Source organism: Nannospalax galili, unplaced genomic scaffold (assembly GCF_000622305.1).
Source record: "Nannospalax galili isolate Female #2095 unplaced genomic scaffold, S.galili_v1.0 scaffold124, whole genome shotgun sequence".
Lineage (NCBI taxonomy): Eukaryota > Metazoa > Chordata > Mammalia > Rodentia > Spalacidae > Nannospalax > Nannospalax galili.
The window spans coordinates 2,161,868-2,183,732 of NW_008352485.1; the positions used below are offsets into that span (position 1 = coordinate 2,161,868).

Consider the following 21,865-nt stretch of genomic DNA (forward strand, 5'->3'; position numbering starts at 1 on the left):
TTAAACTGAGGTCCCAAAGCCATGAAGATGGTCAACAGTTCAAGAAGTTGCTATTTTCTTCATGATCATATTTAATACAGTAACATCCCAAGTCACTTCCCAGACTCCACCTCATGAGTTTGCTCAAAAGAGAAAGAGAAAGATCAGAGATTCTTTTACACAGAACTAAGAAGGAAAAGATGCAGGAACAATTTCGTTATTATAGGCAAGGGGCTGCTTCCTACAGAAAAAAAGTCATTTTCTGAATACCTGCTTGACCATTCTTATGGATGAGAAAAAGTAATCATTTGCCCTTAGAAAAGTCCACACAACCTGAAGTACGTCCATGTTGTGTGTGTGGCAAGTTCCTAGGTAAAAACTCAAGACTGGCAATTTAGAGATAGAATTAGAACATAAACCTAACAGGGATGTGCCATCTACTGACCAGAACTGGAACTGCTCCTATCAGACAAGATTTTGGATTTCAAGACTCCCATTGTTCAAAGGTTATCACCTAAGTGATTTAATTACCCTTTCAGGTAACCTATGATTAATAAATAATCTGGAGAAGTTTGCCCCATTACACCCCCCCGCCGAAACAGTGTCTGTCTCTGCAGCCAATTTGGCCTGGAAAGCACTATGCAGTGTAGGTTAGTTTTAAAATCACAGTCTTCCTGCCCCAGCCTCTCAAATGCTGGGATTACAGGAATGAGGCACCATGCCTGGCTGCCCCATGAGATTCAGACATAGTACCCAAAGATATTTTAGTTTCTAGGTCTGATATATCATTTAACAGTCTCTTGGTCATTATCATGTTGGGATGTCTAAAAAGCAGTTCTCAGATGCTCAAATTTGTAAGGAAAAATATTAATTTTTAAATGTTTCTAGACCAACCCTGAGTAAAACTCATTTTTGATTAGTATTTGTTATTATTTTTCTCTCCAATAAAAAGTCTGGAGCAGATCTATAAAGGCTCAAAAACACATCGCATGGAAGCACACTTTTTAACATCTCCACTGTGTCAATCACGTAGCCAACTATGACTTGGAAAGGAGAAATGTGCTGAAAAATAAACATTTCACTTCCGTAATAAAAAGTTGTGATTAGTCAAGACATTTCAACATGGAAAACATAGAAAACAGGTCTATATTTAAGGTAGTCTTCAGTTTTATTAATTTTTTAAAAATTAATTTTACCCTTGCAATCCTTTACAATGCTGACAGACTTCATTATGGCAAACGAGACACAAAACTTATGCACTAAAAGACTGAAAGACATTACACTCAAGACATACAGATGATGGAAGCCTGCTGGGAAAACCTGTCCCATTCCCTGCAGTCGCAGCTGAAAGGCTTCCAAGGCAGACAACATTCCAGTGGGGGACAGAGTGACAAAGCATGACTCAAGCAACACACAACTAATGCCACAGGACTTTTAACAGCAAACTTTCCAACCTGCAGAATCTGTTCTTCAGCCTTTAAGATAAACTTTTTTTCACAGGAAAAAAAAATCTAGATTGGCATGTTTCAGTGTTTCATTTCTTTATTTTACCTTCATCAAGGCAAGCAAAGTACAGATGCTGTACATTAAGAACATAAATAGACCATTCGTATCACAGCAATTTCTACAAGACAAAGGACTTTCTAAACACTGCTCCTCTCTGAAGCACATAACCACAGTTAAATGTACAAAGAGCCATCTGCTGGTCCCACGTAGCCAACTCCAATCAGCAAGACATCAATCAGTGTCCATATTCCCAGGCCACCGAAGCTGAAGAGCTTGCCGAGGCCTTCACGCCACTGACCCAGGTAGAAGCGGTCTGCTCCAAAGCCACCGAGGGTGATGCTACAACAGAATAGCAGAGTGGCCTGGACTCCGTAAGTGCAGATGGTTGAGCGTGCCCCACCACGGTCAAGGTTGCAAAGGGTCTCAAACAATCCTAACTCCCAAGATTGCTTCATAAATGCACCACACCAAATAATTATGAGCTAGAAGACTGCCAAAAATACTGACTTAGCATGTGGGAGGCCCTTGGTTCAATCTTAGCAGAGGAAAAACAGAAAGCATACAACTTTCAGCTGTACTAAAATCTGTTTCCGCTGCTAAAGAAAACAAACTTCACTGTTCTTTAATCCAGACAGGGGCCCAGTCTGATTGATCAAGAGTGCTGCTGTGCCATCCAGAATTGGAATCTTAAGCATAGGATACATTTGGCAGACCAATTCACTTAATCTTTTCAGTCACTTTTCTCTAAAAATTTAGTCAATGACTGATTTTAAAAGTTCCTTCAAATTCTAAGATACTGGGACATTATGGAAAGTTCAAAACATACAAAACAGTGAAAAGGAAAAAAGTCAGTTGGAATCTATGAACCAACTTGTTGGGACAAGTATCCACATGTGGCCAACTCTGATGCTGGCCCTGATGCTGTTCATCTACACTCTCCCCACCACAGAGTAGCTGGCTCTCTGTAACCAAAGGAAGGTTCTATATCTCAGTGGACCATTGAGTGAAAACACTTTTGGGAAAAGAAAACAAAAAACAAAAAACTACATCAATACTGAACATGTACAACCTTTTTCTTGTTATTCCCTAAATAATATAGAATTATAAGTATTTACATTATGTTTACATTGCACTGGAGAGCACAAGAAATCCAGAGATGCTTAAAGTATAGGCAGGATGTGCACAGGTGCTGTGCAAATACAATACTATTTAAAGGGAATTGAATGCCCATGGATTTTAGTACCTATGGGGTCCTGGAACCAACCCCCCAAGGATATCAAAGGCCAACTGTATTCTGGAGCAAGCACAAAGACATTATCTCCTTATAGTGAACACTATGAAAGTACCTATACTAGGCTCTCAGAAGAACACTTCATAATTTCTAAGTCAGTTGTTAAAATACACCATGTAGCTAAGATGCCAACAATATAAGGGAACCAGGCAATGGCTGTTACAGGAGCTCTCTACTATCTTTGCAATTTTTCTGTAAAACTGAAATTATTTTAAATTATCTGTTCATTTACTTGGCGTAGTGGCTCAAACCTATAATTCCAGCATTTAAGAGGCTGAGTTTGAGGCCAGCCAGAAGTATGTAGCAAGACCCTATCTCAAAAAGCAAAACAAAAAAAAAAATTAATAATTTTAAAGAGTCAGTTGTTAGGTTTAATTTGGACCACTGCAAGAAAGAACATTTATATGTCCAGTTACTGAATCTTACTTCATTGCACCTGAATTTCCACTCTGGACTCCTTTTACTTTCCAATTACCCCTTTTACACAGGCAGGATTCTTTTCTTTCCACAGCCCAAATCCTAGTGCAGTGGTTACCAGCAAGTGGCAGCTCGTCCCCTAGGGGACCTTTGGCAATCTCTGGAGAGATTCTGATGATCACAACTGGGGCTTCCTGACAATTGGAAGGTCAGGGTGCTTTCAAGCACTCCAGAAGGCACTGGACAGCCCCACAAAAAGAATTATTTGACCCAAAATGTCAACAGTGAGAAGGTTGAGCAACTCTGCCTTACTATCACACGCTGTGGGTCTCAGGGCCTCATGTCTAACACTATCACTTCGGCTGTGAACAGCATGACTTTTAATTAATTATGTGACTAGAGTCTCATATCTTTCCCTTCTGAGAAGAGCTGGTACAATTGCTTTAAAAACTGTTGAAAAGTTTAACAATCCATGCACATTTCTTTTCTTTTGTGTATGAGGAATACATGTGTATGCACATATGTGCGCACAGGTGCACTTGTCTGTGCATGCACATGGGGAGACCATAGATTAACTTGGGGTATCTCACTCTATCACCAATCACCTTATCATTTGATATAGTGTCTCTCACTGCACCTGGAGCTCACCATTTCAGCTAGACTGGTTGGCCAGTGAGCCCCTGGGAACTCTCTGTCTCTGCCTCGCCCAACTCTGGAATTATAGGCATACACTGCTGCACTTGGTTTTTTTTTTTTCAAAAAGTTTATTATTTTTATTTTATGTGTATGAGTGTATTTCCTGCATGCATATAAGTGAACCCATGTCATACAGTGCCTGTGGAGGTCAGAAGAAGGCATCAGATTCCCTGGAACTGGAGTTACAGATGCTTGTTAGCTGCCATGTGGATGCTGGGAATTGAACCCAGGTCCTCTGGAAGAGCAGCCATTGCTCTTCAGTGCTGAGCCATCTCTCCAGCCCCACTTGGCTTTTTCATTTGGGCGCTGGGAGATCTGAACTCAGGACCCGATGCTTCTGCAGCATTTACCTACTGAGCCATTTCTTATCCAATACATGCTCATTTTGATATAATAGTTGTATGTGTACAATTGTCCAATGAGATGGCTCAGTGGGTAAAGGTACATGCTGCAAGAGCCTGGTAAGCTGAGTTCAATCCCAGAACCCATGTACAAGTTGAAGGAAAAAATGGAGTCCACAAAACTGTGGAGTGTGCTCTGGCACACTCACATACACAAACACAATAAAAGGTTTTTTTTTAATTTAAAAAATTAGGGCTGGAGAGATGGCTCAGCAGTTAAGAACACTGGTTGTTCTTGCAAAAGACCCGGGTCCAAATCCCAGCACCCACATGGCAGCTAACAACTGTCCGTAACTCCAGTCCCAGGGGATCCGACAGCCTTTTCTGACCTCTGTGGGCACTGCACGACACGGGTGCGCTTACCTACATGCAGTTAATACACACATACACATTAAAAGAAAAACTGCTTTTCTTTCATTTTTCTGTTTGTAGTACTGAGACTATTATTACTTTTTATAATAAGGTATTTAAAAATATACTTTATATAGCTACATGTTTTAAGCTGTCTATAACATTTTATTGATTCATATAAATTCAGGATACAAAACTGTTTCTAATAATCTATAGTAATAATTCCATTGTCACCTCTAGAATACATAGACATCTTGGGAAAAGCTAACACCTGCCATTTAGTTCCACAAAGGTACTGTCTAATCTCCCACAGCTGTTTCATAGTGTCTACCTAAGACAAGTCCAAGGCTCTGAGTGGTGGATTAGCTGGGCTTAGTAAAATGTCCGGAAGATTCTACTGATCCCAAAGAAATCCAAATAGCAGTTAAACTTCTTAAAAAAGCTTACCTTAGAGCCAGAGCAGTTGACCACTTATAGCCTCCAGTCCAATTACAATAAAGCATTTTGGGAAAAGTACGGTTACCTTACAAAAAAGGAAACACTTTACATTAAAACATGGGTACAAAAATACTCTCACACAGACTTACCTATAAACAATGGCCTTGTAATTTAGAATCTAAGTCACCCCTTTACTAAAATGTTTATTACAGAGGGGCTGGAGAGATGGCTTAGTGGTTAAGAGCACTGACTGCTCTTGCAGAGGACTCGGGTTCAATTCCCAGCACCCACATGACAACTACGAACTGTCCTTAACTCCAGCTCCAGGGGAATCCGAAGCCCTCTTCTGATCTCTGTAGCATTGCACAACACGGGTGCATTCACATACATGCAGCCAATACACTCATACACATAAAAAAAAAAATAGCCGGGCATGGCCTGGTCTACAAAGCGAGTTCCAGGCCAGCTGGGGCTACAGAGAGACCCTGTCTCAAAAAGACTCCCCCCCCCAAATTTTTTTAAATAAAAAATATTAATATGTTTACTACAGCAAACAGCAAAAATCAAAATCCTTGCCATCTATAAGCATACATTTAATGCCTAAATCAGTTAATTTAGGGCTAATCATGTGGAAAAATAGAAAGTTGAGTCTACCTTTATTTATACCAGCTACCAAATGAATTCCACATAGATAACAGACCTAAATATGAAAGGCCAAACTTTTTAACTTATTTTTATTTTCTGAGTGTCTTGCCTGCACTGCATCGCATGCATGCAATGCCTATGGAAGTGAGAAGAGGGCACTGGATCCCCTGGAACCGGAGTTAGTTGCTTTGTGGGTGCTGGGAAACAAACCTGGGTCCTCTGCAAGAATAGCCAGTGCTCTAAACCACTGAGCCAATCTCTCCAGTCTCCAATTTCTGTATTTTAGATCTGAGGTATTTTTCTTATTTTATCCAAAATTATGATTAAAATAGAAGAAATGCATTATTTTCTGGATTTTTTTCTTCAGTTCATCAAGTTTATTATGAGAACTGGTACATCTAAAAAATGTGATTACAATTAATTCGTATTTAATTTAACTAATTCTCAAATTTCTGGTTAAGGTCCCATGAGTAAACTAGGAGAAAACTATCTGCCTAAAAAGCTTCCTTGAACTCTTACTTACCTAGGCAGTGAATGTGGTCCCGCACTGTACAGTTGGTAATATAACGCTGCCGAGGACAGGCCACTGCCATGCAGCTGGTGGAATTGAAGCACTCATAATCTGTTTCAGGAAGCTGCCAGCAAAATCTGCAAGTCATGTTAATCATGAAGTTCCTCTGGGATTTGAAGTCTTGGTCCTAAGAACCAAAGGACAAAGAGTCACAATATGGTGGCTTGTTACCGTATCAATAACATCACATAGTCACGTGGTACCAAATTTCTAAAAAACTTACAATTAGGAGCCAGCAGCAAGTAAAAGAAATGGGTACATAAACATACATAAAATATATACGGGTACATATATATTTTATATATATATAAAGAAAAAAATCTAGATAAACTTAAAATACCGAAAGTTGGCCAGGAGTGCTGGTGCACACCCTTAATCTGAGCACTAGGGGAAGTACATGCTAGATACTCTCCTGCACATTAGCAACCAAGACACACACTCTTGGGCTGGAAATCCTCCCTAGGGCTTAGAGGAACCACATATGTGGTCTTGAGTTGCTATTATCACGTGGCCTTTCTCAGTTGGACTGCATCATGGTTGATGTGTCAAGTGTTCATTCAGCACAAGTAACCCCCCTGAGGTAGACTGAGTCAGGAGATGGTAAGGATGATTTAGAATTTGCAGGCTAGGCAATGTGCTTTGGTTACAGAAGTACCAGACTATGGCCAGAGAACCTGGATTCTACTCCTCATAGTCAGTATCTCTCAACAAAAGCAATCATCTGATCCTTCTACCCGCTGGGACGTTCACTTCATTTTTTTATTTCCAGAGAGCTACTAGATAACCCCAGCATTTACTGACTCCATCTTCCTCCCACTGAGAACAAGGCAGGATAGAAAGAGATAAAATTATGAGGACATGGGAAGGGAAAGAAGCCCCCTTGCCATAGGATCTTGTTTGCATTTCCCATTGGCTGAAAGTCAAAAACTTCAGGACAACTAATAAAGCTAAAATTGCCTAGAAAGACAGTGCTTCCTTTCTGAAAGACTATCAAACAAGAATGTGTTGGGGGAGGGGGGCACAAACTATGCCTACTTATGGCCAGAATGATCTAGCCTTGACTTTAACTGCACTAGGATTTCTCTTTCATCCCCTCTAAATAATACATTTCATAAAACCACCTCACAATTTCATTTCCAAAGGATACTCTTCAAGAAAAATAAGCAAACAGCTCTTTTTTAAAACCTTTAAAATGTTTAAACCTTGTTGTAAATTATAGCCTTTAAATACTATAACTTAGAAAGCCACAGAATCGTATGAATAGCCATTGTGAGGACACGCAAGCACAACTGTCTGGAGAAGGCAGCACTCATCTCTTGGGACTGGGTACTTTCTTTTTCTTAACTGTCCCCCTCTTAACACCCATTCTTAAATCTGAAGTGTCTACTATCTCCTATCTCTACTTAATAAACTTGCTCATTATTTCCTATTTCTACTTAATAGACTTGCTAACTGTGCTTCACTCTGGCTTGTCCTGGAACTTTTTCTGTGGCCTAGTCATGGATCTGGCTTGACCTACGTGGAGACTGGTTGCAGGGCTATGCTGCCTCTCCCATTATCTCTGACTAGATTGATCCCTTTGTAAGTTCATCTACGGTAGAAGACACTACCATCCTCTCTGCATACCTGCTCTCTCACTATTTAGAATCTAGAAGTTGGGCTGGAGAAATGGCTCAGTGGTTAAGAACACTGGTTGCTCTTGCAGACAACCTGGGTTTGGTTCCCAGCATCCACATGGTAGCTAACTGTCTGTTAAGTCCAGTTCCAGGGGATCTGACACCCTCTTCTGACCTCTGTGGGTACTACATGCATATAGTGCATGCAAGCAAAACATTCATACACTAAAACAAAAATAAATATTAAAGAACCCAGAAGCTATCTAAAAAAATTATGCTAACAAACTGACATCTTCAAGTCTACAAAGCAACATTTCTGTCCTATACATTTCCAGCCAACATCAACCAGCCTGTTAGCTAGCATTATAATTAAAACAAGAATAATCTGATATGGAAGGGAATGAAAAGATTATTATTTATATTCCTATTTATTTTATTTTAGTGTGTGCACTGGTGCATGTGGAGGACAGAAGTTGACGTCCGGTGTCTTTCCCCATTGTCCATCCCCTTATTTTTTATTTTTTGGTCTTTTTGAGACAGGGTCTCCCTGTAGTCCCAGCTGTCCTGGAACTCACTATGTAGACCAGGCTGGCCTTGAACTCAGAGATCCGCCTGCCTCTGCCTCCTGCTTGCTGGGATTAAAGGCGTGAGCCACCATGCCTGACCCCATCTCCTTATTTTTTTGAGACAGCCTAGTTCACTGAATCTGGAGCTCCAAAGCTGGATCCTCAAGCATGCACAGCAGTACTTTACCCCAGCCCAAGATTCAGCTATAATGACTGATCAGCAAGCCCTAGGGGCTCTCCTGCCTCTACCTCCCCAGTGCTTGCATTATATAGGCTTGCAGTCAGGCCAGACTTTTTACATTGGTGCTAAAAATCTTAAACTCAGTCCCTCATGTTGTTCTGATTGAGTCATCTTCACAGCTCAAGACTTTTATTTTGGGGAGAAAAATTGGGGGATAGGTGTTAAGAGTTGCGTCCAAGCCCTCATACATGCTAAGCTCATGTTCTATCTCTGAGCTAGATCCTTAGCACCAAAGGCAAGATTTTAAAATGCTTTATAGTGCAGTTATGTAAGACCATAAATTTTTTTTCAGAATACAGCCACCCCTCCTCCCGCCCCACGCAGGCTATATCTTTAACTTTACAGTTAGAATAGATAAGCTGCAATACTTACAACACAGGTAACAGAGGGTTTCACTGTACAATCAAAAGTGACAGGCTTCCCATAAACACAGGAGTAATTGGTCGCACAGTCTATACAGTCTGCAGGAAGTCTGCTACACAAACCATTACTCGGACACTTCATCATGTAAGGTGGGATTTCAGTACTTTCTGTGAGAGGTGAGAGAACAGCTTATTCTCTATGAATACTGATCAAAATAACAGTGGAAGACAATTTTCTAAGGTTAAGAGACCAATCATGAGCAATGATACATGCACTGGAATGTAAGAAGCCAGAGCTAGAGTAAGAGACATCTGCAATTAAGAGGGGTTCTATAACCAGCTAGCTGTGTGAACAGGTAACTTGTGTGACACTAGCTAAAAACATTCATTCCTGCCTCCCAAGTGTCCCTAAGAACTAAAGTGCTCCTGCATATGTAATACAGAGAAAATTCTGACTACAAGTTAAGGGCTCAAAACCTAGTTACAGATGGAAAATTAAAGTTTGGACAAGGCAGAGTTTATGACAACCAGAACCAGTCACAGATCTCTTCAATTCCAATCCAATGTTCTTTTCATCTGAACTTACTGACTGAAAAATGAAGGCACTGACACTCTTAGGACTCCAACAGTACTTTCTAGTACTGTCCGTATCCCACTGGAATTTCAGTAAGTCATAATTTACTAACATTTATAGTTCCATACTACCAAAGTTCCCAAGAATTAACTCCCTGTTTTAGTAATTTGTTCAGCAAGTTACAACTTTTTATCCAGCTAACCCAACCAGGTGTGCAATGCTTTTATCAGCTGAGAATAAAAGCTGCAAGTATTCCTGAGAAGATGGGCTTCCCAGAACATGTAGGATTCCAGAACATGCAAGGTTTCCTATGGCTTCTCAAAAAAAAAAAAAAAAAAATTTTAAATTCAAGTAAGTCATTGCATTTATGTCTAAATAAGAAGCCATGAAATTCCTCTACCAGTTTTAAGTCCAAGTCACTGAAATAATGGAACTCTAAAGACATGAATCTATAGAGCCAGTTTCCATTTAGCAAAACTCAAGAAGACTATAAAACTGCTCTTTCTTAAAACCATTTCATTAAGTGGTCACCTCTATGAAATACTGTTTCTTTTCCACTATTCCTGTCTCTATGGCTGGAGGCGGGACAGTTCAAATCAAAGAGCTGAAATAGCTTGAGGCAGTCAGACTAACCTCTGTGGCAAGAAAAGATGAGGAAACAAAAGGCCCTAAAGGAATAATTTCCTCAAGCTTCTAATACTACCACATCTACACTCAACTATTTATAAAGTCCTCTTCTACCCTTTTATATCACACAGCACTGGGGGGGCGGGGCTTTTAACTTCTAATATTGGGAAGCATTTTAGAAATTAGAAAAAAACTTGAAGGGAAAGCAGCACTAGTTAAGTCTGGGAGAAAGAGAAAAAATAGAAATAAATATGAGGAGTGTGGGACTGAATGAAAAGATGCATTATCAAATTATCAAAACTGTCTACTAAAAATGGTTGTGTCTGCCTTTAATTTGCACTTCTAAAACACAGCACATCAAATGGTCAAAAACAAGTGGTGACTTCGTATACTAATTTTATCGAAAACAGGGAGAGAGAAAAAAAGTACTCAATATAAATATGCCCATTTACTACAACAGAAAATGTCTAGTACCTGCTGCCCTGGGAACTACTGTGAATGTGCGTGTTGAGCCCGGATCCTTTATTGCCTGAGCCAGCGGCTGCGAATGCTCTAAATTTAAGGATCCTACAATTAGAGAAACATGTTATCCCGGGGCACGATAACTTTGGTTTGTGTGGCGGATAATTGTTCGTGGAAACCTCGGGCCTGGAATACCAGATGACGAAAACGGAAACAACGGAGTCAACTGGGGCAGTGGTCTACGGCCCCTAGGGAAGGGGGGGGGCTGGTGTCGGGTCCGGGGGAGAGGGGGTGCTTCGGGGTCAGGGGACTTCCCGGTCCCAGCTCGGGGGCGGGTGCCGAGGGAGCGCAGCCTCGGCGGGGCGGGTGCGGCCACCCACCGGCCTCAGCTGTCTGCCCAGTGCCGGGCGCGCAGCTCCTGAGACCCTTCTGCCACCAGCTCGCCCAGATGCGGCCCCAGGCCTTGAACTCACCACCGCCGGACAGAATGTAGAACTGAGAGAGGAACAGCAGCATGCGGCAGAGGCGGCGGACGGTCCGCAGCGGTCCCGCCGCAGCCGCCATCTTGCCGGCGCGCGTGCGCACTTCCGGAGTGGGGGGGAGGGGCTGCGGGGCGCGCCGAAGGGGGCGTGTCCTGGCGGCCCATTTGGCGCAGGCGCATTGCACCCACGCGCGGCCAGAGCATCTGTAAATTCCCACGGCTCGTATTGAGCGCACTTTCTTCCCTGTGCTGCGGGCTGTCCGTGGGAAACCGTGGGGCTAGGGCCTCGCAACCGTGGGCGGTCGCTCGTTCCTCAGGCGCCCCTTACGCCCTTTGAAGAGGCGCGGGTCCTTTCACTGCGGGAGCCTGGCGTTGGGGTGGTGTCGGCATTTTTCTTTCCCTACGTTCGTACAGGTGGGCAGCTGACCTACTCCGCTCGCGGAGCATCTCCAAGGGTGACAGACGGTCCAGCACCCACCTCACCCCGACCCAGAACTCTGCACCTGCCTTAGGTTTTACCTCTGCGCACTTTCCCAGGGCTACACGATACTCAACGGAAAATTCCTCTTAAGACTAGGGAAAGCAAGACAGGTCTCGGACAAGAGCCAGGTGTGTGGGATTTTCGCGTGAAAGGAGAGGCACAGCCCTGGAGACCGCCAGTGTTGTGAAGGGGAACAGCTTTTCACAACCTGCGCTGTTTCCATCGCGGCCACGCCTCCCACCCACCTGCTGCAAAGCAATGCGCTTTGGGGCTTTCGGACTCCCCGCCCCAGTCAATTGCACATCTGATAAATGAAAAAGTACATGGAATGGCCGCCTAACAGGCGATAAACCCAAGTAAATGCTAGTTTTAAAAACTGTATCATAATCTGCACCCTATATATCACTACACTGTTCTCATCTATGACACCGACGTTTCACTGTTCCCTTACCCCAAGAAGGTAAATAATTAACGTCAGATGCTTTTCTGCATTATTTTGAATTCTGTAGCACCTAGCGAAGTCAACTGGTAACTAAATTCTCTATTGGTTTAAAGCCATTTTAACTTGGTTCTGAACTAGTAATTCCTTTCAGTTAAAATCAAATACACACTGGGGAGGCTGAGCCAGCTGGATCTTTGTGAGCTCAAGGCCAACTTGGACTACATAGTAAGTTTTGGGCCTGCCGGTGCAACATAGTGAGGCTTTCACTAAAAAAAAAAAAACACCAAATATATTTGAGTTGGTAAATCTGTATAACATCCTATCAAAAAAGTATTTAAGGGGGCTGGCAAGATGGCTCAGGTTAAGAACACTGGCTGCTCTAGCTCTTGCAGAGGAACGGGGTTCAGTTCCCAGCACCCCACATTAGAATGGGGCAGCTAATAATGGTCCATAACCCCAGTCTCAGGATTCGACACCCTTTTCTGGTTTCCACGGGCGTTGCACAACATAGATGCACTTGCATACATGTGGGCAAAACGCTCATACACATTTTTTTTCCCAAGGAAGAAACAATACAAAAATTTTTAAAAATGAATTTATCTCTAGGTAATAGTTTATAGTAATAGACATACATCGCAGAAACACTGGAAACACTGATGCATTTTATTTGGATATTTTCTAAAGATAAATATGAAATTATGAATTAGAAGCATTAAAACTGCAACTCTTAACCTACAGTGCAAATAACAGATCCCACAAAAAAATTTCTTTGAGGTTCACAGTCCTTTGTCAGTAGTACAATATTAGTACTTCTCTTATGGTTGCTGATTAGTTAAAACAAATTAAGTAATGATACCAACTTTGGACATGAAGGTTCAGTGCAAACCTTAGTAAAACAGCCATAAAAATACCTGAGAAACAATGTATTGGAAAATAAGTTTTCCCCCATATTCAAGGATTGTGGACTTTTAATGAAGTCCATCTTCTTGTTGTTGTTGGGCAGGGGTGGAGTTTCTGTGATGGAACCCAGGGCCTCATGCACGCAAGATCAATGCTCTACTATGGAGCTGCAGCCCTCAGCCCTAAAGCCCATCTTTTGAAAAAGTCTTAGCATAACTTTTCACATTTGTTATCTAGGGTTTCCATCTTTGAATGAAAAACATCACAGCACTGAGGTTTCTGAAGTCGGTGATTTCTTAAGAACGTCTCTAGCTTCCCCTATTCTCATCCTCAGAACACAGTGAATTAAAATTTGTGTATATCAGCCAATCCTTCTTAAATAATCCCATTAGTGGACCTATCAGTGGTTTCTTAACTGGTTAGGAAAAAACATTTTCAAAGGTTGAAACAAGGTTTCCTAAAGTACAAGGAAAGGACTTCAGAAGTCTTCCTCAGCATTTAGTGTGCGGGATTTTTTGAGATTCTTCAATTTATCAATGGCAGAAGCTACTGAAATTTCACCATGAATTTTGTTGTCTCTTGTTCGAATGTTTACAGCATTATTTATCTTCTCCTTTTCACCAACCACTGCAGAAAGGGAAATAAACATTTTTTAAATGATTTACTAAACATTAAGCTAATAGTCATTTGACACAAGCCTGAGTTTTCCCTCAATATTAGTCACTAAATATCAGTCTAATGATCATTAGGTTCTTCCTCTGATAGTGCAGTGTCTTTAGGGAAGGGATGGTGTCTAAACCCCACTATTGTCCACTCAGAGTATAGTATTGTGGTCCTGGGGCACAGATGGGAACAGGGAGCTCTCAAGAACACCTGGCTCCTCCTGTCCTACTTAATGACTCTAAAGATGTGTCATGGCGCTATGCTAGCCAACCAGAATTTTCTAGAATGTAGGGACAATCTTGTTCTCTCTAGTGAGCCATACTGTGAGATGATACAGGAATTGGTGGCTACATTTCTTGCCAAATAGAAAGAAGAAACTGGGGCTGAAGAGATGGCTCAGCAGTTAAGAGCACTGACTACTCTTGCAGAGGACCCAGGTTCAATTACCAGTACCCACATGGCAGCTACGAACTGTCCTTAACTCCAGTTCCAGAGGAGTCCAAAGCCCTCTTCTGACCTCCACAGCACTGCATGACATGGGTGCACTCACATATATGTAGACAATACACTCATACACATAAAATAAAAATAAAAATATTTTTTTAAAAAAGAAAGGGAGTTGGGAGGGGTTAAAAAAAAAAAGAAGAAACTGATAAGTGGAACTAAGTAGATATTCAAATATATGAAGGACCAGAGGAAAACAGGAACCACGTGGAGAGATAGTCTTACTGAGGGTTGAGCTCCTGGTTATCTTCCAATAGCGGGGCTATTTACTTCTACCTTTCATGTCATGTAGCCCTACAGTACTCTTCCAGTAAGTTTTGTCTTCGTCTACTCTAATTTGAGATTTTGATCACCACAAAGAGCCTGAGTGAAACATCAAATTCCTACTACAGATCCAATGGTTATCTGTGAACACCTGAAGACAGGACAACACTGATTGCTTAGCTTCTTTCTACAGACCCTTTCAACTTGAGGAATATTTACACCACACCTGCAGGCATATCAATATCAGTATTTCTTGATTTCAAAATCATTTTCTTTTAAAAAATATTTTTATGTTTTGAGTATGTATGTATGTATGGGCATGTATGTCAGGGCACCAGTGACGTACAATGCCCACACAGGTCAGAAGAGGGTCCAGTTCCCCTGGAACTGGAATTAAGGATGGTTGTTAGCTGCCATGTGAGTGCTGGGAATCAAACCCAGGTCCTTAGCAAGAACAGCCAGTGCTCTTAACTGTTGAGTCATCTCTCCAGCCCTCAAAATCATTTTCAAAGCAGAACTTTTGGGCTCTATACCAATTATATGCCTCTAGAATATTTTATTTATTCATCTTTTCTTTTCACCATTTTAAACGTGAATTCTTTTCTACTCTAGTTTAACTCTGTAACCCAGAAAAGCAAGTTAAAGTATTTTGCCACATGGGTGAACCATATGCAATATACTGATGAATGATTTCACATTTGTCTTCATTTGGGCTTGAATGTGAGCTATTTGCTAGTAACACTGCATCATTATGGTCCATGTGAAACTATGTAACCCTTCTCCTGCATATGAGAGTACCTAGGGAGTGCATCAGTATTTGACAGTCAGCTTGTGATAAGCAAGTAGTTACACTATAATCCCCGTTTTGAATTTTTTGTAGTTACATCCCCAAACCAAGCATTTGGAAAACTATACAAACTTAAATTACCCAAGATAAAATTATACTGAGCTAGTTGTGCATTTCGTATTTTCTTATTTAGTGTACAACTGTCATCTAAATCCACATCGGCCATAAATCCTTCTTCAAAAAATTCACTGTATACCTAGAAGAAAATGGAATGCTTTATCATTACATCATTTATGGTAGCCAGACTCCAAGCCCATGCTGTTCCCCATCTCCTAGTCTTGACCCCCTCTGTAGCTCTCTCTACTTTGTTCAGAGTTGGTGTGTGTGGCCACAGAAAGGCACAGCAGTAAGGACACACTACTACCAAGTTTAGATTGTCAATGCCTGCCACACACTTCCTTCTCTCCAGATCTCTTGCTCTGGGGGAACCAGCTGCCAGATGTGAGGTATTCACGATGAGGAACTGAGGTGTGCGGGCACACACCCAAGGACTGAAACCTCATGAGACGCCAAGTCAGAATCAACTGGCTAAGCTGCTTCCAGACCCTTCACTCCCAGAAACTGAGGTAATAAGTATTTGTTGTTATAAGCTGCTAATAAGTTTTAGGATAATTTGTTATGCAGTAATAGATAAGGCAGCATTCTCCAATAAAGGCATGTAGAAAACAGCAATTACAAGAAATGTGAAAATACCAGTTTCTCAAAAATATTAATAGAGCTGATGCAGTTAAACAGACATGATTCACACATTGCTCCCAATGACTGAAAATAGGTTGTTAAATCAATGTTAGTTATATAATATCTTAAAGCACAAATGACCTAAACAGAACATATGGTAAGTCATAATGTTCTTTAAATGTCTCTGATTTTACCTGAAGTGCATAATTTTCACAAGTTGGACCTACAGGGATGACCATTACCTGGCGAGGAGACAGCCAGAGAGGCCTGAAAAAATATATAAAATAGTATTTTAAAAATCATTTCTAAATTACCACTTACATGATTAAAGATAATAAATTTTTTTTTTAGTGTGCATGAGTGTATTGCCTGCATGTATGTTAAATGCACTTGTGTCATACAATGCCCACTGAGATCAGAAGAGGGTGACAGATTCCCCCAGAACTGGAGTTACAGGTGGTAGTTAGCCACCATGTGGGTGCTGGGACTCAAACCCAGGTCCTCTGCACAAGCAGCCAGTGCTCTTAATCACTGAATCATCTCTCCAGTCCAATAAAAAAATTTAAAATAAGATTTCACAAGACAATAGTATGGGTAAAATGGTGTGAAACCAAACCAAACTTTATTAATTTGAAAGGTAGTAGACAGTAGAGGAAGTTTGGAATTTTGGTAGAAAAAGAGAGGGAGGAAAGGGGGTAACACAGGTGGAAGGATGTTCATGTTCTTGTGCTCCTGGGCATGTATCCTACATCAAATTTTATCCCTATAAATCCTGCACACTGATATTCTGAGCAGCTTCAAGGAGAACAGCTGTAAACTGGAAATACCCAGGTGTATTTCAGCAAGTAAATGGTCAAACTCTGGTGCATCCATACCATGGTACACCATGACCTGTAATGAAGAATCATCTATTGATACTTGACAGAAAAGGATTTCAAGGGAAGTCCACTGAGTGAAAAAAGTCAGTCTCAAAACTCTGTATCCTATATGACCCCATTGGTGTAACATTCTTGAAATGACAGAATGGTGGAGAGAAAGAACAGATTCATGGTTGCCAGATTAGTGTCCAGATTGGGATAGAGCATGTGTGTCCATAAAAGGACAGCATGAGCAGTCATTACAAATGATGGAACTGTTCAGTATCTTCATTGGTGGTGATTACTTGATGCATACATGTGATAACATCTTACATAACTAAATATGCTTACACATATAATTGAGTGCATGTGAAATGGTAAAATCTGAACAGGCTGGTAGCATCAATGTTTACTTTCTGGTTGTGATACACTATATAATTCTGCAAGATGTTACTATCAGAGAAAACTGGGTTTTCCTGGACTTCTCTATATTATTTCTTACAACTACATGTGAATCTATGGTTATGTCAAAATATGTTATTTTAGAAGTATAAAGTGTGTGTGTGAGCAATGTTTGATGTGGGACACATTTACATTCTTCATCATCATAATGAGAATTAGTGTGAAGGTAGAGGGGAGTACAATGTACTAGTCCCAGATGGTACTTTACGATTATATATTCACGTTTTTCTTAAATTGCCGAAATAAAATAATACATATAGTAAGCATAATAAAACATTATGAGCAGACATTCAGTCAACGTCTTAAAAACAGGACGGGAAGCAAGCATTTCACTATTGGCTGCTACAGAATGTAGCATCCAGGACATGTTTGCTGCTAGCTGGTGCTGTGGCTGCTGGTCAAGTGGCTGCCTCTGAGTACATGGGGATAGCAGTAAGTCCAATAACACTGGCTCAGTCAGTACCTTGCTTCTTAGCTAAGAAATTGCTCCCTGGCACTGCTAGCAAAAGCATAGGAAGAAAGAACAGAGCAAAACCTCGACTTACTATATTTTCTAGTCAAAATCACCATCTCTGGCACTGGCTCTTGCCTGATGAAAAGGAGCCAAGATAATCAACCTGCCCCAAAGTAGCCAGCTGTTTCCCCGGGTTACAGTGCCAGACTATGGAATTAGGACTGATTACTACTCATGGCAACTAAGTTCTCAGAAGAGATGTAGCAAGGTGGAACTTGGTGAAGGAATGCCCATGTGGTGGAGCTGATAAACATTCCCTACTGGCTTCTGCCTATGAATCACTGAATGGATTCTCTTGTATCTGAATATTCAAAAACTCCTAAACAGTGAGGGCCTTTTGCTGGGCCATACCACTGTTGTGGCCCATCTGGTGCAATCAACCAAATACCTCTTTCCAAAACCTGTCACCTATTTTTTCAATCTAATTACTTCTACATATCTGCCTTTATGTCCAGAACAGTAACCAGAGCCTGGCATTAACTGGCATGTAACTCCCTCACCACACCTGTGGTCAGTTTCCTCCCAGGAAAGAGGACACCAAGGTGCATCACTTTAGAGCATCTTCTTTCTCTAAATGGGTCTGATGCTGGGGCCAACTTCTCTAGGCTTGTATGAATGTATTGTTCAGGCCATTGGTTGATCAGGTGTACACGTTTTTCTCCTCAGTCATTGGCCATAGCGATCCCCCAGGGCAACAATCACAGTTGAAAGAGATAGCAGTGTGTGTTGCAAGACACGGAACCCTGGGAGACATGTTTTCCAGACAGAAACTAGATCTCTGGAGGGCTTAAAATAGGTGAAGAGATAACTGTTTAACACCACTGAATTCCTCAAAGGACCAGTGGTATAGTCTCATGTCACTCTGCCCACATTCTTCTGTTTTTCAAACTGGCAACCAGGACAAGAATTCTTCACTTGTTGCTTGAATGCTTGCTAATTATGAGGCAGAAATTGACAATTTAATCTGATCAGGCACAATTTTAAAGAACAAAAGGCACCCAGTTTTTCTGTCACTTACCATTTCCCCCCATAGTTTTCTAAGAGAATAGCTATCATTCTTTCCACAGATCCCAGTACAGCTCGGTGAATGATCACAGGTCTTTTCTTATCATCTCCATCCTTACTAAAAAAATGAAAATTAGACATGTATTTTCCTAAGGTTGGCAATAAATTTATCTTCTTATATTTGATTTTGATTCTATTATTATAGTGCTTTTCAACAGTTCTTCAATTAACAAATTGTTTTAATTTGTTGTTGGTGGTTTGAATGAGATTTTTTTCCCCCAAGTATTTGAACAATTGGTCCCCAGTTGGTGGTGCTGTTTGAGGAGGGTCATGGAACCACTGAGAGATGTGGTCATGCTGGAGGAAGCATGTCACAGGGGGTGGGCTATGTGTATACCCTTGCCCATTTCCAGTTTGTCTCTCTGCTTCCCATGCCTACTTGAAGATATGAGTGCTCAGCTCTCTGTTCTGGCAGCGTCCTGCCATGCCACCTTCATCATGATGAACTCATCCCTCTGGAACTGTAAGCCCAATAAGCTCTTCCTTCTGTAAGTTACCTTGGTCATGGTGTTTTATCACAACAACAGAAAAGTAACTAATACACTGGGTGCTTTCCTCAAGAGTTTGCTCTCCTTACTAATCATTTTTCATGTATTTTTAAATCATTTTATCCAATAACACTGAAAACATCCAAAAGCAGAGTAGGACTGTGAACCCCAATGTATTCTCTCAGCTTCAAAATACATCCACTCACAGCCAGTTTTGTTTGACCCAATGCACACATTCCTCCCCTTATCCACTGCCCCAATGGAAGCCTTATTTTCTAAATACTTCCTATATTTATTCTAAAAGTCCACTGGTTAAATTTACCTTACAGACCTGAAACCTTCATGACACACACCTTATATTTAATAATTCCCTTCTCTCCAATGGCAAAGAAAATTGTGACTGCTAACTTCAATGAAGCAAGCCATGCCAAGAAGTATGCATACACTGTCAGAAGATATATTGTACTTTCTGGCAATAAACATAATCTATGATACTGAAAAAGTCTCAAAATTGTACCAGCTAGCTACAACTAAAGCATACACAAAACAAAAACAGAGACTTGTGCATTTAAACCTGCTTTAAATGTGCTATAATTGGACATTGTCCACTGCTAAACATTTTTTGTTAATGGTCATTATAGACTAGCTTCAAGCGAAAGTGTCTAAATCCCAAGAAAGCTTTGGGATGTCGGGGGAAGAGGGCAGTCTGTCTAGCCCTGTGCAGACATAAAGAAGTCACCTACTGCACATACTGAAGCAGTATACTATAATCCTAAATGTTACATGTCTTTGTGTGAGAAGTAAAAGAGGAGGTAGGATGACTTTTTTGCAGGCCTCTATGTATCCAAAATTTTCAATCTCTTTTATTTTAACAATTAGTGACATAAATTAAGCTTATGCACTTATGCTATCAGGTAAATGATAGAATAAAAGCCACGTTCCCTTCAAATAATCCCAAGGAACAGGATATAATTATATTTGATTTATAAAGTTGAAGAGAATCAGTAACTTTTCAATGTTGATTCTTCCCACTCCAAGAATGTGGCACGAATCTTCATTTAAGTAATTCTTTTGGCCTTTGATTTTAAAGTTTTATGATATAAGCACCTTATAATTATCACATAGCCTATTCATATATCACCCCTAGATATTTTGTACTGTGCTGTTTCTTCTGAAATTCTCTTGCACTGCTTCCCCACCAGATGACTGCTGACACTCATGAAAGCTAACTGGAATTTGTGCTCTGAAGTTACTGCTGGCTTCTTTATCTTATTACTAGCTCTAACTTTTTGGTTCTCTGGGGTTTCTAGACATAAGAAATCTTTTACAAAGCTTTTAACTGTATTTTCAACATAATTCTGAGTAGTGGTAAAAACAGAGGTATATATTCACCTTCTTCCCAGTTCTGCTGAGATGCTGTTGTTATTTTCTGATAAATGTTTCTTATCATAATAAGGACATTCCTTTGTGTCATTTCACAAGAATGGATGATGAACTTTGATGTCCTTAAGGCCACATGCAATAGGCAACAACACACTTCTCCATGGTAAGTCTTCCTTGCTGTCTTAACATACGCAAGATCTTAAGATACAGTGATGCTTCACTATCCTGCTCCCTAAGACTCAACAAGTCACATTAGCTCCTTCTCCAAAATACACCCAAACACCCCACTCTGTTCATCTCAGTGACACCGCCTGATTCTAACCATCACTGTCTCTGACCTGTCTACAGACCAGAGTTCCTGCTTCTGCTCCCCTCTCCTCTCTCCACACACATCCTGGCTAGATGACTGATCTATTTCTCCTCTACTTTCTCCTTAGGTGAAGAGTGCTAGTTCGTTTATTATAATAATCCTAGTAGAAAATATTCTATGAAAATTATTAGATCTGAAATATGACAATTTTTTCCCTAAAAAGAAACCTATAGCTCTGGGTGGTTTCAACGGAAAATTCTACCAACTAACTGAAAAAGAAATAACACCAACTCTGTGGATCTTTTCCAGAAAACAAAACAAGAAGGAACACTTTCCAACTTGTTTTAAAAGGCCAGCATTCTCAGATAATAAAACCCATGAAAACTGGCACCAGAAAATAAAACCACAGACTGATATCCTGCATGAACATGCATTTAGGTATTCTCAGCAAACTATTAGGATAGCAAATCTAATAAATATAAATAGTGACACACCAGCACCCAGTGGGTTTTATCTCAGTAATCCAAGGCTAGTTCAGTATTCAAAATAAACATCATCCACCATATTAATAGGCTAAAAAAGAAAACTCACAAATTTCTTGATAAAACTCTTGGGATAATAGAAATACTAGGAAAGGTGTTTTTTTTTTTTTTTTTTTTTTTTTTTTTTTTTTTTGGTCTTTTTGAGACAGGGTCTTCCCGAAGCCCCAGGTGGCCTGGAACTTACTATGTAGACCAGACTGACCTTGAACTCACAGAGATTCACCTTCCTCTGCTTCCTGTG

The 21,865-nt window shown here is 40.7% G+C and overlaps 2 protein-coding genes across 7 annotated transcripts in view; both read right to left on the minus strand.

The window, feature by feature from the left end:
- Positions 1-1,503: 1,503 nt before the first annotated feature.
- On the minus strand, positions 1,504-11,337 carry Tm2d3 (TM2 domain containing 3). 3 transcript variants are annotated; one of them, XM_008849543.2, is made up of 6 exons: positions 11,217-11,334; positions 10,756-10,848; positions 9,091-9,248; positions 6,248-6,422; positions 5,089-5,164; positions 1,504-1,824 (listed from the first exon to the last, which is right to left on the minus strand). In XM_008849543.2, exons 1-6 carry the CDS (start codon positions 11,305-11,307, stop codon positions 1,659-1,661), a joined length of 759 nt encoding a protein of 252 aa, XP_008847765.1. In that variant the 5' UTR covers positions 11,308-11,334; the 3' UTR covers positions 1,504-1,658. The 3 variants fall into 3 exon arrangements, with proteins under 3 accessions (XP_008847765.1, XP_029410171.1, XP_008847766.1); XM_029554311.1 differs by having other exon boundaries at positions 11,124-11,328; XM_008849544.3 differs by lacking the exon at positions 10,756-10,848 and having other exon boundaries at positions 11,217-11,337.
- A 1,450-nt stretch (positions 11,338-12,787) lies between these two features.
- The window catches only part of Tarsl2 (threonyl-tRNA synthetase like 2), a 98,548-nt gene continuing 89,470 nt past the window's right edge, over positions 12,788-21,865 (minus strand). The window contains exons 16-19 of one of the 4 annotated variants that reach the window (XM_008849546.2): positions 18,855-18,959; positions 16,198-16,270; positions 15,407-15,521; positions 12,788-13,674 (exon numbers count right to left, since the gene is read on the minus strand). In XM_008849546.2, coding sequence (XP_008847768.1) covers positions 13,526-13,674; positions 15,407-15,521; positions 16,198-16,270; positions 18,855-18,959 — 442 coding nt within the window. In that variant the 3' untranslated portion in view covers positions 12,788-13,525. Of the gene's footprint in view, positions 13,675-15,406; positions 15,522-16,197; positions 16,271-18,854; positions 18,960-20,781; positions 20,954-21,865 lie in introns of those variants that run through there. The other 3 variants (XM_008849547.3, XR_003846502.1, XR_003846503.1) reach the window with 3 other exon arrangements.

Excerpts from the sequence above, each read along its gene's own strand:
- Tm2d3 (XM_029554311.1), bottom strand. The coding sequence starts at position 11,307 with ATGGCGGCTGCGGCGGGACCGCTGCGGACCGTCCGCCGCCTCTGCCGC. Across the intron at positions 10,849-11,123 it reads TGGGCAGACAGCTGAGGCCG|GATCCTTAAATTTAGAGCAT; the intron begins GTGGGTGGCCGC and ends CTCTAATTGTAG. Across the intron at positions 9,249-10,755 it reads AGTAGTTCCCAGGGCAGCAG|AAAGTACTGAAATCCCACCT; the intron begins GTACTAGACATT and ends CACCTCTCACAG.